This window comes from Phasianus colchicus, chromosome 7 (genome assembly GCF_987193195.1).
Source record: "Phasianus colchicus chromosome 7, bPhaCol1.hap1.1, whole genome shotgun sequence".
NCBI classification, from domain to species: Eukaryota; Metazoa; Chordata; class Aves; order Galliformes; family Phasianidae; genus Phasianus; species Phasianus colchicus.
In genome coordinates, this window is record NC_143442.1 from 36518367 (window position 1) to 36535465 (window position 17099).

Here is a 17099-nt window from a genome sequence, read left to right on the forward strand (position 1 = left end):
GTATAAGCCAGCAGTTCATGATTTACTCATGTAGAAAAACCCAGTTTAGGAGGAGAAACATTATAAAAGACAAAAATTTAAGCAGATACTTTCTCACCACAGGAAATAGTTTGACTATCTTAGAACTCTGTATGTAGTGCTTAAATAACAATGCATATGGAATTGTAATTAGCTGGGGACAGTGACAGCTTGTAGTCAATGCTGCAAACCCTCAACTCGTTCACAAACATGGAAAAAACAGTGGATTATCCTGTAGTTTTGCAATGGTGCTCCATTCAAGAAGCCCAAGGAGAATCCTATCACCCTCATCAAGTCAAAAAAAATACTCACCAGTAACCAATGCATGACATAGGTAGTCTACACATACATTCTAACAGCAGGCATAGTTCTGCCCTGCCATGTGTTACTGCAAGGTTTTCCTTTTGCAGTATCTGTGGAGCCTGCAATCTTGCTTCTCCTTCTTTTCCTGCTTCATGTGTGATATACAAGAGAATGCATCTACCACCATTTCAGGCTCTCAACAGCATCGCATCTGAAAAAGAATTAGAGAGAAGGGAAAGGCAGATGGGACAGGAATGTACATGTGGACTACACATCATGAAGAATAATGATTACTGGGTAGGAAAATTTTCTTTCTTCAAATGAGTCCACATGTACATTCTTACAGATGATGACTTCTAGTAGTCAGCCCTGCCACAAGATTTCTGGCAGAGGATGAGAATCCTATTGTGCAAACAAATGTCTGCACCAATGCCCTACCAAAGACTAGATTCAGCTTTGAGTATTTCAAGGACAGCACAAAATGAACGTGAGAAGAACATCACAGGTGTGCAACAGCCCGATGCTTGTTAGAGAGTGCTTTCATTTCATTTTCATGGTTTCATAGCAGATCCTTCTGCAATTGTTACTGTGTGCCAATACTGGAATGCCAAGATCTTCTTGTAGGGAGTGAGTCTTCCTGGAAGGCCTGGGTGCATGAGAATAAAAAGGAGGCCCTCCTAGCATTGCAGCTTTTCTAGAAGCAGAAAGGCTCTGGAGAAACACCAAAAGGCTAGGATAAAAACACCTCTACCACCACTATAGAAGATACTTGCAGGGAGTCCAGAAAAACCAAACCCTCAAAGAAAACAGCATATGAGGCTGCACAATAGACTGATCTGATTCCCCATTCTTCTATGAAGGATATTAGGCATAAAGCAAGAGCATTCATAGACTAGGATGAACAAGAATCTATACTGCAAAGGTGATCACACAAGCATCCAGAGCACAACATTTAAATTAGAAGAGAACATCTCGTCACAAGCATACCCATTGCTGCAGAATTTCAAAAGTGGTTCTGCAGTAGGACACCATCTAGTGCCATAATGTGGCAGACTGAAGCCAAACAGAACACAGAACTGACTGCTGCAAGAAATTCTGAGAACTAAGATTAAGAAACTTCTCAACCTCAGGATATAATTAAAAGCATCACAGAGTTGCCTTCTAACAAATCCTTTCACAGATCAAGCAATGAGATAAAGGAACTAACTTCCTCTGCAGTGAAGAGGCGTCTGCCGCATCTGGAAACATGCTTTCAGATACAGAGATGTCCACAAACTGAAGATAAAGTATGCATCCCATTTGTCTTTAGCAGAAGCTAAAGATCTGGCTCAAACCTACACTTTTCTACTTGAGTGTAAGGAAGTAAGTACTGCAGCACTTTTTCTGTGAATCAGATTTTATGTGATTAGGAGGTATAGGAATATAGATCTTCTGGATTAGAGAGGGTACTGTCAAAGTCAGAATGAGAAGGATGGAAACAGTAAGTCAGGAAGTAGCAGAGAGGCAAAACTGAATCTGGTTAAGTCCCCCCAAGCATCCATATCCTAGCGTAAGGCTTAACAATCTTCCAGGATGATAGGTGACATGACAATTACATTCCATCTGAGGGGGAAGTAGGAGTTCTGGACTACCATCCTTACCAGTCCAATTTGAAAAAAAGAAAAAAAAGAAGGAAAAAAAAAAAAAAAGAATTAAAGGCCCTTATGAACCAAACATTGCTTCTTATCAAGGTTGGCTCCCAAACAGAAGAACATGCAAAACAATCTCAGCTTATCAACAGGTGAGAGAAAACATAATCACTCACAGGAACTAGAGAAGCTTTCAGCGAAATGCACACTATGTTCTATTTTATGAATTCCCATGCTGTTTTTCATGGGAACATTCTTCATGGATGCTTGCTTCTGTGGTGGCTCTTGCGATTGGCATTCATAGTTGATAATGAAAGTGAACAGCCAAGGCAACATGGCATCAAGAACGGTCTATGGATTAAACAGGAGTGACATAAGGCATCATGCTGGTGCTAAGGGCTCCATCCTATTTGCTGATTAAGATCCTGAAAGTAGATGGACCTCCAGTGTTTCAGAACAAGTAGCAAGATCTGAAGAAAAGGAGACAGAAGTGGATTCTTTATATCCATTACCTTTTAAACAGCTTGTTCCTGAATGAAGTCCACCTAGATCTTCAAGGGTCTTCTTGTCTCCCTTCTTAGAAATCACAGAGAAAGTTGGAAGGGACCTCAGAGATCATCTATTTTAACCTTCAGTTGACCAAATGAAATTCAGGAATGTGAGCTCCTATGTTGTAAGATGCTTGAATGACCAGGGCATGTACCAATTTTCAAGACCTTACCAAAGTGTTTGACAGGGGTCAGAAGAGGGAGCACTACCTTCAGGGATGGCATATGACACAGATTAGGTCTTTGTTAAAAGTACTGCAATCTAAAGAAAGTGAAAAGAACAGGGAAAGACCAAGAGTCATCAGTCAGGCCAGTAATTCAAGAGGGCAACTGACAGGGAAAGAAATGGTGGTATGTTCTCTCCTGTATGCCAAACACCAAGCAAGAAGGATCAGAGTATATCCATCCTCCATGACTACTACATAGGAAAAAGTGTAAATCTTACAAGGCAAGTCACAAATATATCCACTATTAGAATGTACATGCAGACTCGTTTGAAAATAAGCCATTCATGTTTAATTCAACAATTTCTTTTCATTTGGCACAAATTTTGCCCACATCTTTACTTTTTTTTACTTTTTTCCTACTCTTGAAGCATTCTTTTTTTTTTTTCTTTTTTTTTTGAGTCACAGGGAACAAAATCCTTGAATTATCACCTAAAAAGCACTCTGTTGCATACGTTCTGTCTTTGGAGAAGTACAGAGATATTTCTGCTAAAAAATACTTCCGGAGACGATATTTTTAGCATTTTGCCAAATTGAAGTTAGTCTGCCTCAGTTACTGATAGCTGGATGCTGATGAGATTTTTAAAACACTTAATGAATTAAGATGCTCAACTTTGGCTTAACCTGTAAGTAGTTTTGCCACTTACTGCTATGTTTCAAAATAGCAACAGCCATCAACTACAATATTACTACAATATTACTACAACATCAACTACAATATATTACTTTGAGGCACTAGATGGATACACACACATTTAACTCCAACTTGCCCTCACATCAGGCAAGTCACTCAATTTTTCTTACTACTGTATAAAGTTATGGTCAGTAAATGACATTTTAAATCAGAAGAGCTTAGAGGAGGAGATCTCAGAATATTAATAAGCTTTCTTGGGCCTCTCTCCTCTCTGCAGTGTTATCCCCTAGGACTCTTTTCAAGCCAATCCATGAAGAGCCTGAAGTCTGCTCTCCTGAAGCCCTGCATCGTGATCTTACTTTTGCCCTGCTCCTTCCTCTCGTGATCTAAAATTTGACTATCTCATGACCCTGGCAGCCTTCAATCTTCACATCCTCAACGATCTCCGTTTCTGTGAGTATAAGGTCTAGCAGAGCATCTTTCCTCAGTGGATCCTCTATTACTTAGGTCAGGAATACTGATACCACTGCACTTCAAGAACAACCTGGTCAGCCTGTGCCCTGCTGTGTTGTCCCTCCAGCAACACGGGGGTGTCTGAAGTCCCCCATGAGGAGCAGGGCCCACAAATATGAGGATGCTTCTAGCTGTTGGTAGAAGGCCTCATTCACTTTTTGTTCCTGGTCGGGTGTCCTACAGCAGACACCCACTACAGTGTCATCTACACCAGTCTGCTCTTTAGTCCTTACTTACAAGCCCTCACACAGGTCTTCATCTGTGCCCAGGCAGACCTCCATGCACTCCAACTGTTCTCACACATAAAGGAAAACTCATCATGTTCCCCACCTTCCCTTCTTAAAGATCCTGCATCCTTCCACTGCAGTGCTCCAGCCAGGAGAGCTATCCCACCACGTCTCTGTGATCCCAACATGATTGTAGTTCTGCAGCTGCACACATCTACCTCATCATGTTTATTCCCCGTGCGTTGGTGTAAATACATTTCAACACCTAAGCATGCTGATTTTTCAGACAGAGTTTCAGTGTCACACTGTTATTGAGAAGAAACTCCAAAATTGCCGCTTCCTGAATTTTCAAGAAATTGTTGGGAATTTCCAGCATACCACACACTACATAAAACATGTTTCTCACAAAGACTCTGTAGCAATTCAAAATGAGAGCTGGCAGCAGGTTGTACACTTAATACCAGTTCCAAAGATGAAAAACATCAATGCTAACCAACCGAGGTGCCTAGGCCATAAATAAACACTTCAAGCTGGGTAAGGCCACATCAGCAGAAAGACAGGTCTTGGAATGCTGGAGAGCTAATGATAAAATTAAAAAAGCAGCAATAATAGTAAAGGCTACGAAAATAGTCAACAAGCCAGCAACAATCGCCAACAAGCCAGCAATCTCAGCCAGGCTTTGCTCTGAGTCACACTATGCAGGCTGAGTGGCTTGTGGTTCTGTATGAATGCACAGACTATCAATCAGACACTTCTGATGGATAAAACATCACATTTCCTAGTAAGCTTTAAGAGTTGTTTTTTTTTCTGCTGCATTTGTTGCTGCATATCTGTACATCCGTCAGCACTAACACTGACAAATGAACAAGACCACTGTAAAAATCAGCCACGGAGCACCTGCATATTCCAAAATCTATGATGACTCAAATTTACCATCAGTTAATCTCCTCTGTGAACATTTATGAATGTCCCTAGTTCAGACAGCACTCGATATTAAAGCTTTTAGGTAATGTGTCAAAACCTGAGTCACACTACCTTAAAGATACTTCTCATTTACCAGTTTTATTTACTTTAACAGCACAGGTACAATAGTAAACTTACATGGGTTATGCTTAAATGTATATTAAAAGTTTTCCTACCTCCAGGCATAATCTGACCAACATCTTGTACAGTTAAAACAGACAACTTCTCTTCTGTATCCACTCTTATCACACCGTAACTCAGACAATTCATAGATAAAACTGCTTTCCCTGGAGGAGGTCCACCCAGTTCTGGAGGTCTGAAAAACAGTAAGTCAAATCACTCGTGAATCAACAGAGCAATGGCATTAGGTCCATCAAAAGCACTGTGCAATTCTGTCAGGTCTATTAAGGTTAAACAAAAGAATGATTTTTTATCTTAAACAAACAAGACTTCAAGACTGGTATGCATGAGATAGCTGCAAGCCTCAGACTTTGTCTAGGTCTTTGTATGTGAGTACATATGTGAGTAGCTGTCTTTTCTGACTGTCATCTTAGCAACACATATATTTCAATAGTCAAGAATTTTTTTGCAGTCAGCTTCTCAGGAAAAAAAAAAAAATTACCTGCGAATAGCAACAGTGAGTGCCTCTGAGGAACTAGCACACGGGCAGATTACCTCAGGTCTCAAACCTCTGGACTGAAATACATTCAGGAAGGCATCACATGAAGATATTGACCCTAAAAAGAACAGTAACAACATTGGAAACATTTTGCCAAGTGCAGGAAAGCTTGATCTGCAGAGTTCCAATGTCTATGCTTACTCTAACCTCACCAGTACAAATATGAATGCATTCTTGCACAAAAACTACATACTTTTAAACTAAAGGACAGCTTTCCCTACTTCTAGATTGTAGATCTGAAGAACAAAATAATGGCTAACAACTAATTCACAGAATGAAATTCACAACTTACTCTTTCTCCAATAGTGTTCTGTAACGCTTACCATCACTGAAAGTCCTCCAGTGATGCAGTGATTATTTCATCAGTAGGGGTAGCTGTACCTGACAGTTTCTACAGTTCTTACATGAGTGTTTCGTACTGAGACCGCAGCATTTAAAAATCAAATCACATGCTTCTGACAGATCCTCACTTCTGTTCAGAACTCTACCTTGCCATAAGCACACAGCTCAAAATGTACAGGGATACTGTATGTCCTACAGCTTTGTGTTTTACAGATCTGCAATCATGGTACATAAAACAAGGCAAACTTCACTGATCATGCTATATCCTGGGTATAGGGTAACTTCATATAAATTCACGTAACAGTACAACACTGATGAAAAAGTCATTTACAGAGATACATACAGCTAAGATGTGCAAACAGCAATGAAAAAGCAATGACACCACCAGCATACAAATAGTATGCATTTTACTACAGAATTAAATGTGTAATGCCTTCTATGCATCACCTCTGAAAAGCTGCCTAGAACAATAATCATCCTAGCAAGACCAGTTCAAGTTTTCATATTCTGCCAACGCATGTGCTGACCTTTCATCATGTAACTAACCTCCAGCAAACCTGAAATACCATCCATTTTCTGATGCACAAGCAAAACTAAGCCCCAAAGTTATATCCTTACATCCTCGCCAGTTGCAGGATGAAAACAAACCAACCAACAAACCCTCCTAGCTGCTTTTTTCTCGATTTGCTGTCCATCACCACTGTATTGTTTACAGAAAAAGGTAAGGCTCTACCAATTACCCTAGTTAATAATATGTATTATTGCTTTGAGTTAAGGCTCTGACTTCTTCAATTTTTATGTCCTTGCATGATTGACATGAACTCCATGGTAATGTACAGAAATCAGACATTTCCAATTCATACATTTTATCTGCTGCACTACATGGGCACCTACTTTGAAAGTGGCATTATGATTTACTTTAAAAAGACTGTTCCAAAAAACTACATTGCCAAAAATTGGTTATATAATAAGTAATGAAATGTTTCCTATTCAAGCTATCCTTAGAAAAAGAAAGGCTGCTGCTGTCTCTTTTGTTGAAGATTAACTGTTGAGTTGCAATAGCACAGGTCCAGACTTCCATGACTTATGTGTGTTTCAGTTCACCTTGGACTGACAGGTCAGAAAATACGTCCATACTCACATGGATTTGCTCCATCTGCCACTATTAACATTCGTAAGGAGCTTAGACTGACATCTCTCTGATCCCTCTGAGCCAAAAGTGACCAGTGCATATCACGTGATTTTACTACAGCAACACGGGCTGAAAGTAACAAATAATAATAATAATAATTATGGCTTGTGTGCAGAATAAAGACAGAAATTATAAAATCATGTATCTACACAAAAATATACATTTATAAAACTAGTTACAATCTACTACCATTTTACTGCAAAGACATGTGTACATACAATGTCTCCAAATGGACTTGATGACAGAATCTAAACACTTACTATAAACTCTAGTAGCATTACAATAAATACAGTTGCCTTTAAACATCTATCACAAGAAGACATCAAAGTCAATCATCAATCATTCTATCAGAACTTTTACCACTATAATGCAGTACTTGTTTGCTGAAGCTGATGAGTAACAATGGCAAAGGACATCAGCTAGATTAAACACCAGTGGTCTGTCATACAATAGACATAGAAACAGATTTTTCTCAGATTAGTTAATGCAAAAATATTTTAAGGTTACCTTTGTATGAGCAAACTTTCTGTATCCAGGAAAGTGGATTAACCTTCATTAATGCATAGGGAATACTGATGACATGCATTCTGTTCATAACGCTCTGAGAAAAAACATTCAAAAATAAAGTTTGAAGTGTCTGGGAGGCAGAATGTATCAATGTCTTAAGAAATAAAGAAAAAAAATCAGAGCTATCACAGCTACAGCGTATCTATTACATCTAACTGGTACTTATGAGTACAGCCAATAGCAGGCAAACTATCTGTCCAGTTGGTTAGTGAAAAAGGGATACTCTATTCTTAAATGCATAAATAGTGAAATATAGCTTGAGATGGTTTATGACCTCATACTGAAGCCAAAGCAATCCTCCAAAGAGAAGATTCTGGTTACAGGCTTTTTTTTTCATTCATTCAAACACTTACTGTTAATACCCCATGCCAAAGGCCAGCATCTCTTTTGAAATCCAACACATTTGTTAGAGTTTCCGCTAAAAGCAAAGGAAAAGAAGCAGTTTTATGAAAACATCTATGAATTTAAGATATTTGTTCAAGCAACTATGAAACTTTCAACACACCTAACAACTCAAAACTATATTGCCATGTCTTTTTGTCTATAATATAGGATGCTTTATCATAGAATCATACCGTACAATGGCTTGAGTTGGAAGGGACATCAAGGATCATCAAGTTCCAACCCCTCTGCTACAGGCAGCGTTGCAAGCCACTACATCAAGTACTAAATCAGATTGCCCAGAGCCCATCCAACCTGGCCTTAAACACCTCTGGGCAGCCTGTTCCAGCACCTCAGCTCTCTCTCAGTGCCTGAAAGTGCCTTATTTATTACAATCACCTTAAAATTACGATTAAATTCTTTGTAATAATTTTATCTATGAGACATAATATTCAGTTTAATACTATTTTGAGTGCTTGTTACCTTTGTCCAAAAACTACATACTGAAACTCTGATTTTGATGCCAGTTGAAGAAATTTTCAACTAAAAGTGGTTCAACTGTATTCAAAAGAATCAAATTAGTGAGAAATACTACCACAGCTGTATGAAATTTTCTTCAGTGCTTTCTCTGAGAAATTCAAACTTATGTGATTCCAAACATAAATCAAAATTTGGCATAGGATCTAACCAGATTTTAGGAGGATGTCTTTTACTGATCAAGTGAAATCTGCTAATTAAGGATGGAGGATGATTGAATGTAAAATAAATGTTTCTTCAAGTACTTATTAGTCTTGTTTAGTTTTCAAAAAATACAAGAGCATACATAGCTATTTCCCAATTAATAAAATACTCCAGTAAGCCAGCCACATATCCATGCAGCCCCTGCACAACTAAGAACTCCACGAGTAGTGGAGAGTATGAACCCATATACATGGAAATATATAGAAATCTTCTATACCCTCAAATATTTTTGACCTTTAGGAAAAGTGAACTGCATGTGACCATGTCAGCTGAAAAAGCAGTCAGCAGTTTCACAGCATCGTACGACAGATTCTGTATGATATTCACAGAGAAGACCTAAAGTTATTTTATGGCAGGAAACGTGATTTTGTGACATAATTTTCCTGAACAATCAGAGCAGTAGGTGTCATTTTCAAGTTATACCTAACTTACCTTCTGAATACCCACATGCCTGAGTCAATGCGTGACAGTGTGCCAGCATGGAAGCATGAGATATAGTAATGCCCACAGTGCTGCCTTCTTTACTTGTTTTGTACTGAAAAGAGAAAGTTTACACACGCATTAGTTTAACAACAAATACAGAAAGTAAAGAAAACGTACAGTAGTGAACTGAAAAGATAAATAGAAGAGGCAGATATTTACATTTTTTAAAGAAAATAACTAATGTAAGAGATGCAACTTAAGTTCAGAGAAAACACTAACACCCTACCCTAATGAAACAAAGTGTCCCAGGGATCCCAAAATGCCAATTATTCCCAGTCTTTAGTCATACTCAGTATGACAGTTTTCCCAGTAATTTTGAGAGAAGAACTCTTGCTTCACAATTATACATATTACAGTCATCTCTTCTGTAGCACCAGAAGATCGAAGAAGGAAGATGCATTGTGACTTAAATGGGAACAGTGTAACAATATGTTAAGCATATTATACTGGATCACCTCAATATAAGCAATCTCAGCACTGGCATCCCGTAATTGTGGATGCCAATCCTTAGCTGGTTTTGCCAGATGCTTCCCATCAATCACAAACCAAATGAGACGAGGCCAACCTTCAAATTAAAAACAAAAACAAAAAAAGAAAAAAACAAAAAAACAACAAACAGAAAACCACAAATTACTGTCATTACACTACCAAAATCTTTTTTTTTTTTTTTCTTTCCCCAGTATTCCAGGATAACAATGTGAGTCAAGCTATGGCTGCAGCATCACAATCCTGACGGGAAGAAGGAGGAGCACTAAGTACTCTCTTGACAATAATGGCAATTCTTTATACATAAACTAGAAGCTTGCAAGCAAACTCGAAGAGGTGGCTTAACAGTAAAAATCAATATATACATTTCTTATACTAAAATAAATTTCGAGTACTTTGAAAACATACCTTTGAATGTAACCACCTCACCCGTTTGAGCTTTAGGAAGGCCTTTCTGACAAGCATCAGTGGTTAAAGCTAGCGTTACTCCACAGCTGCCCAAAAGAAAGCCAATTTGTTGGCTGCCAGCATCCTACGGCGAAACCATATTATAGCAAACTCACAAATAATCAGGAACAGTTTACAGCAATTTTTCCATGTTTTGAAAATACTAAGCCAATTTATATCACAAGGAAAAAGAAAGGTGCAAAGACCTTTCATGATAGCACTGAAATCTACACTCAAAATACAGTTTTGCTTAGGGTGAACTGTGTCAGATTAGGGAGTAGTCTGGTAAGCAATGGAAGAACAGTAGCAGCAGAAACAAAATTGTACACAATTCTCCAACCCTGTAGAAAGTTCATATGTTTCATTAAGACACAGAGCCAGTCTGATGTTGTTTCTGAGACTTGAGGCACCAAAGTGCAGAGCCTGTTATACTTGCCTCCGTTCCCACTATTCATCCTGAGAGCTGAAAATATTGCACCTCTGTGTTATATTTTGATTAAAAAAAAACCAAAAAAATATAGATCTGTTCCAAAAGAACATATTAAAACAATTTCTATAAGGACGCACCCTAAAATAGTAAAATTATTAGGTTCACAAAATTTTGTCCCATCTCTTAGAATATGCACTTCAGTCTACTAGGTTCTGGAGGAGCAGAGTGAGTCATTCAGCTGACGCACAGTACTGCCTTCAAATGTGCAGGCTTGGAGGGATCCCATTAAGAACCAGATACCACCCATCCCTCTCCAATTCATTTATGAAGCTATGAATTTTTTGGATGTATTCGCCTACCTTTCTTGTTAGTGGAACTTCTATTGGCACAGGGATAAGCTCTGCCAGGAGACATCCATAAAACGCCACCATAAACATAACTGGATCACTATTAGGAAATACAAGAGCTACCTACAAAAATACATTAGAATAACATGAAATGCTTTTTGTTGTCATTTGGGTGGCACCTTTTTAAAAATCTGTGGGACAAAAATGTCACAGCACTATCCAGGTTCACAAAATAGGAAGAGAAACAGTGAGAGCTGTGATTATACATAATATTACAAATCACAATATTACAAAGCTGAAGCTGTTCCTTACTCTCTATTTTATCCATACAGGTGACCTCAAACAAACCTACCCGGTCTCCAGGCTTTAGCAGTGGTTCATTCCTACTGGTTAGCTTGTTTAGCAGGGTATATGCTAACTTCAAGCTCCGACTCCAGAGTTTGCCTAAAGATGAGGAAGAAATAAAAAAATAGAGGTTTAAATTGCAAAATTCAGCCAGCAATTGACAAAATCTATATACAAGCAAGCTGGTTGTATTAGAACAGAATTAGCAGTTACATTAGCAAATACTAGGGAGAATCAAACTGCTTGGCCTAAAAAGAAAAACCCTAATCTGCACAGAAATTTAACTAAAATTTAAGAAACAGAGGTTAGGAATAAATGTCATATTATTCAACACTGTGAAAAGCCAATTTGGTGCTCTACAGCACAGAACACAAAAGGTACCCAAGCTCTTAAATTAAAAGACAAAAATCTAACTACTTATTAGAAATAGTAATAAATAAATATAATTAATAGTAATAAATATATAAAATTCTTTAATACGTAGTTTTCAAAAATAAGAACACATATGAAAAAAAAAATACAACTGTTATAAAAAGCTAAGCAACACCTGATCTCTTCCACTGAAAAATGCAAATCAGAGCATGAAGAGCCCAGGGAGCCATGCTGTGGCACACAGCACGCCTTTGGAACACAGTTAGTTGCCATGGGGATCACAATTATTTTAAAAAAGCCCACCAACAAACTCACAATTACTGTAATACTTCTATTTCACTGGAACAGGAAAGTCTTGCTTCCCACAGTACTAACCTTTGTATGATCCTTAAGTACAAGTTTTCTGTATAAGGACATTCAAGAAGATGTATGCATGCTAGAACTTTTTAAGAGTGCATTAGTCATCTGTTACTTATTCCTAATTTTAAAGCAATTCACTTTTAGCTTTCTTTTATAGGTTATTTTAAGCAAAAGGACACAATTGTTTGATATTTATAAACAGCCACCTGTAATGAATCAATGTTATCTATTTTCCCTTCATAAACTTTATTTTTCTTTCATAGACAATGAACTTTTAATTTGCATTTGAATAGCACTCTCAAAGGATCTGTCCTGAGAACTCTGGTCCTCCCAAGTAAAGCCAACCATGTGTTCTACAATGAACATCTGCTTCTTTCTTATAGTTACCACCAATACCCACCATAGGTAAGTGTATAAACAGCTTTCCCAGTTGTATCCAATGCAGTCAGACAAGGGGCTTTTGGCTGGGTAGTTCCCCAGCGTTGCAAGGCTGCCAGCAGAGAAGGTGGCCAGTTGGTCACCACACCGACAGGTTCACCTTTAAGTACATTCATCTGATTTCCTTCAGGCTTCGGTTGATTTGGGTCAGGCTGTTGCACTAAAATCAGAAAACAGTAAAGTGGGTGAATGTCGGTCTTTACCAAATGTGCAAATTACACTTAAGACTGTTCTACAAACCATACTCATCCTTCCTCACAACTTCTCAATGCTCAGTGCTTCTCCCCTGCTTTACGATGATGCTAACTTAATTGTCTGTTGGCTTCATAAAAATAATTATCTGGTAGTTCTGATTCCACACTGTTCAAAGAAGATTGATTCCACAGGAACAGAACTGCAATCTTGAGTTCACTCTTTTTTCCCTACTGTGAAACATTATTTTCTGCTGTTTGTTCTGCACACCTATTTGAATGAAAGTCTACACCAAACCAAGAAGCATTATCAGAAAGAATTGGCTTCAGCACCAATTGGATGTACTTTCACTGCACCAAATTTTCAAAAGGTGATGAAGAATGACTATGTGGCCCTGTAGCCTAATAATACAAATCAGCTGAAATGCTCCTGGTATTACCGAGTATTTTGGTTGATTTTATACACTTCAACATAAGTTTGCCTGAAAAATCTTCACAGAAAGAATAGAACAGCAAACACTTCACATTTTAGAGCATCAAATAAACAGCACAGGGAATCTAGCAGCAACTGCTAAAGATACAGCACTGAGAACAAAATTTCCATTTGTTCTTTAAGAATATGAATGGAAAAAAAAATATTCTCCAAGATTAACCGATGCTGCTGGTTTTAAAGAAGGCCAGTTTTGTTCTTCAAAATGCTTTACTTTCTGTCTGGACACATACATGCAAATCAGAAAATGAATCAGCAACTAAGCAATATCTGCAGAGTATGTAGAAGCACTATAGTTTTATGCACTAGATACATAACACTGCACAGTGTAGTCTAAGTATTCAATTTCTCTTAACCTGTAAAATCATGAAATATTCTATATTCCAAACAGAAGATATTAACATACACGCAGACAATGTTAACCTAACGAATTCCAGTTAAAAGTAAGTAACCCTTCTCATTTAAGTAGACTTGGACACTGATCAGCTAAAAGACATCTTTTCAGAACAGGATGTGGGGGTTGTGCATAGAAAACAAGCTGCCTGTAGGTAAATAATGGTCATCACACTGGGCCAAACTGGGCTGAATCAGAAGATTTTCCAAAGCAAGGGAGGAATGTCGAGTATAAGAACACACAGCAGGGGGGCTGAGTTGAATATTACGCTTCACTTTCATACTATGGATAGAATGGTCATATGGTATTGCAGTTCTATCATGATTATTATTTCTCTTTAGGAAGAAAAAAGAAAACAACACTTGCTAAGCCATATCAGTTCCTTCTTGAATTGTTTACACAAAGAGTGAAAATTGTATTTAAAAGAAAATTAACCTTCTAGTAGTTCTTCAAAATCATCAACAAAAAACTCTTTCAAAGGTGGGCGCTTTGGTCTTTTCAGGGTATTTAGAAGCTGCTGGATTTTAGAGGACACTCTGCTGTTCACTGGGACACCTGCCAAACAGAAAGGATGCATTATTTACCATGTATTAATAAACATACAAATACATGTTTCCACATTGCTGACAACATCACTCCAAGCTCAGCACAGATTTCAGGTGGAAGAGTCATTCAAAATGCATAGCTTGTTTGGGTAAAAAAAACTTTAAACAATACCAGTTTCATATATGGCTTACAATGCTAGGCTTTCATAAAGGAGGGCTGCAGCAGGAGGATGGGCTCTGTAAACAGATCCTAACACTGCCACGTGTCAGACCAGAGATGGTTCCCACCAGCACCAAAAGGGACCCGCTGCTGGCCAGAGCTGAGCCATGAGTGATGTTGGCTGTGTCTCTGGCAGCACATTTAAGAAAGGGAAAAAATACTGTGTAACAGCAGCTGGGAGAGAATGGTGAGAAATGGGAGAGAAGCAGCCCTGCAGCCATCCAGATCAGTGCAGAGAGAGGGCAAGAAGTACTGCAGGCACAGACCAGACCTCCATGGGCAGCCTGTGTAAGAGCCCACAGTGCAGCAGGGAGATGTGGCCTGAAGGAGGCTGCAGCCCCATGGAGCCACCGCAGGTGCAGATCCCAGCCTGGAGCTGCTGCCTGTGACTCTGGACTGCTGGAGCAGGATGGACCCTTCAGTACCAGAGCCATGTAGGAGCAGTGCCTGAAAAGCTGCAGCCCATGGGAAGCCCATGCAAGATCAGTTCAGGAAGGATGGCATCATGCCATGGGAGGGACCCCACATAGAGCAGGGACATAGAATGACTGTGGGGTAGTGGCAGAGATGAAGTGCTGTGGGCTGTGCTGCTCGAGGGGAAGATACAGGAGACAGTGGATGGGAGAGAAGGGAAGGCATTTTTAGTTTGTTTTTAGTTTCTCACTGCTCTAGTCTATTAGCAACAGGCAATACTATATTTGCCTCCCTGCGCTGAATCTGTTTTGCTTGTGATATTAATTAGTGAGGGATGACCCTGTGTTTCCTAGTGGCAGAACACAGGAAATGGAAAACAGCCTTTCCTTTGCAGACTGACATATGTACCATACTACTGCAAATGATGAGTGGGCTTTGGAGGAGGCATAGCACATGATGGGTGTCAAGCTCAGTTCTGCTCATTCAGAAAAAAGGACACAGATGGTTGGGGGTTTATAATACAATTACCATCTCCAGTTTCCAAAATGCTGCTGTTGTAGCCTCTGGGAATTCCTCGTACTGATGCTACTTGTGGACGCTCATGATGCAAGTGTTCCACCAGACCAGTGGTTACATCAGGAGGTGCTGAGTGGTTATCTGTATAAATGCGAAAAAAACAAATGAGACCATCAATCATGTTAAGATTCAGTGCATCCAATGTTGTTTCTTACAGCACTTTTGCTGCTCTTCTGCTTTTGACAAAATTGTTTTCTTTAATCAAATCATAACCAAAACCTTAAGGGGGGAATGAAAATGCTGTATCCAATTCTGAAAGGAACCACTTTGCCTTCCCAGAGCAGAAACGAGCTTCACCTAATTCCAAAATGATCCAAGGAAATTCAGACGTAAGTTACAGGATGATTACATCATCCTTTTCCTTTAGCAGCCTTTCTTATCACGTTTTTCAGTCGGTCAATGTATCTGTGTATCACTGCTTCCTATTCTGTGTACAGACAGCCTGTCCTTCACAAGTGGTACTAGTGAGGACAGCTGGGTTACCTGTAATGTGCACTTACAAAACTGGTGTAGATGTCAACACTGAACACACTTTGGTGCACCACTGATCAAAACAGATAAAGCATAGGGCTTCCTGAGGCATGATGTGGTCACGTACAGCCTGACATTACAAACTGCTTAATTGCAATGGTGTGTGATATGAGCAATTAAAACTTAACTGCTCTGTAACGTACACGTGCATAGAGAAAGCAGAGCAATTCTCACATTCTCATGAACTCAAAGTATTAAATAATCACCCTGTAACAATCTTAAGATAAAAACTTGCATTGCTTGGAACTGTACTATGCCTCTACACTACAGAAGAACACTAGGGAATACTGCCGTAAGAAAAATTGTGATCTGCTTTATGGAATGGTTTTGAATGCAATCAAAGGTTAAGAAATTTAAGTATAGGGAAGGAGCATTCAAGTAAGGAAGACTTGAATTACTGATATCAGGAATTACTGATATCAGGAATTGCAGACCTGAAATATTCAGAATCCTAATAAAAAAAAATTGGATTTCAATAGGAAAAAGCTTATAAACAGAATGCTGTGCCATGCTAGAGAACTGCATGGAGTCATACAGCTCACTAGTAATAGCCTTTGAAGAATTTTTGTGTGACAGAAATTCTGCAGCAAGAACCAAAGTCTGAGGAGATACAGACAGTGCTGTGAAGTATGCAATATTCACCAACTCATTTTTAGGACATGATTAGCCCCAAGGTAACAAGTGCTTATAACTCTGCTCAAAGATTTCCAGAGCTTATAGATAAACAGCTCTAAGCAGTTTTAGTAGGATCACCAGAAGAAAACTACTTCTCTTACTTTCTAGTCATCACCACTGCAATGACAAATCTTGTGTTAGAGAGATCTGTCATGTCAGGTATTAAGCAGGGCCACAGAATTCTTTCATTTGGGTAAGATAACAGAAGGACAAAGTATCACTTGATTTAATAAATGTTGGATTTCAAACCAGTAACAATAAAACATGACAACTATGTATAAAACTGATCCATATAATCTTCACAATACTTCACAAGGTTTATAGAAAGCACAAGTATTCAGAATAAACGGAAAGGTTCTTCATAAGCACTATACAGCTTTCATTTATTTTTTTAA

At 38.7% G+C, this 17099-nt stretch overlaps 1 protein-coding gene across 2 annotated transcripts in view; it reads right to left on the minus strand.

The window, feature by feature from the left end:
* The window catches only part of DIP2A (DIP2 acetate--CoA ligase A), a 104623-nt gene that overhangs the window by 26987 nt on the left and 60537 nt on the right, over positions 1 to 17099 (minus strand). For both annotated transcript variants that reach the window (XM_090144580.1, XM_090144579.1), the window contains exons 6-18: positions 15451 to 15579; positions 14179 to 14298; positions 12631 to 12828; positions 11502 to 11597; positions 11166 to 11272; positions 10338 to 10461; positions 9899 to 10008; positions 9393 to 9495; positions 8192 to 8256; positions 7779 to 7872; positions 7221 to 7340; positions 5681 to 5795; positions 5235 to 5374 (exon numbers count right to left, since the gene is read on the minus strand). In XM_090144580.1, coding sequence (XP_090000706.1) covers positions 5235 to 5374; positions 5681 to 5795; positions 7221 to 7340; positions 7779 to 7872; positions 8192 to 8256; positions 9393 to 9495; positions 9899 to 10008; positions 10338 to 10461; positions 11166 to 11272; positions 11502 to 11597; positions 12631 to 12828; positions 14179 to 14298; positions 15451 to 15579 — 1521 coding nt within the window. The remainder of the gene's footprint in view (positions 1 to 5234; positions 5375 to 5680; positions 5796 to 7220; positions 7341 to 7778; positions 7873 to 8191; positions 8257 to 9392; positions 9496 to 9898; positions 10009 to 10337; positions 10462 to 11165; positions 11273 to 11501; positions 11598 to 12630; positions 12829 to 14178; positions 14299 to 15450; positions 15580 to 17099) is intronic.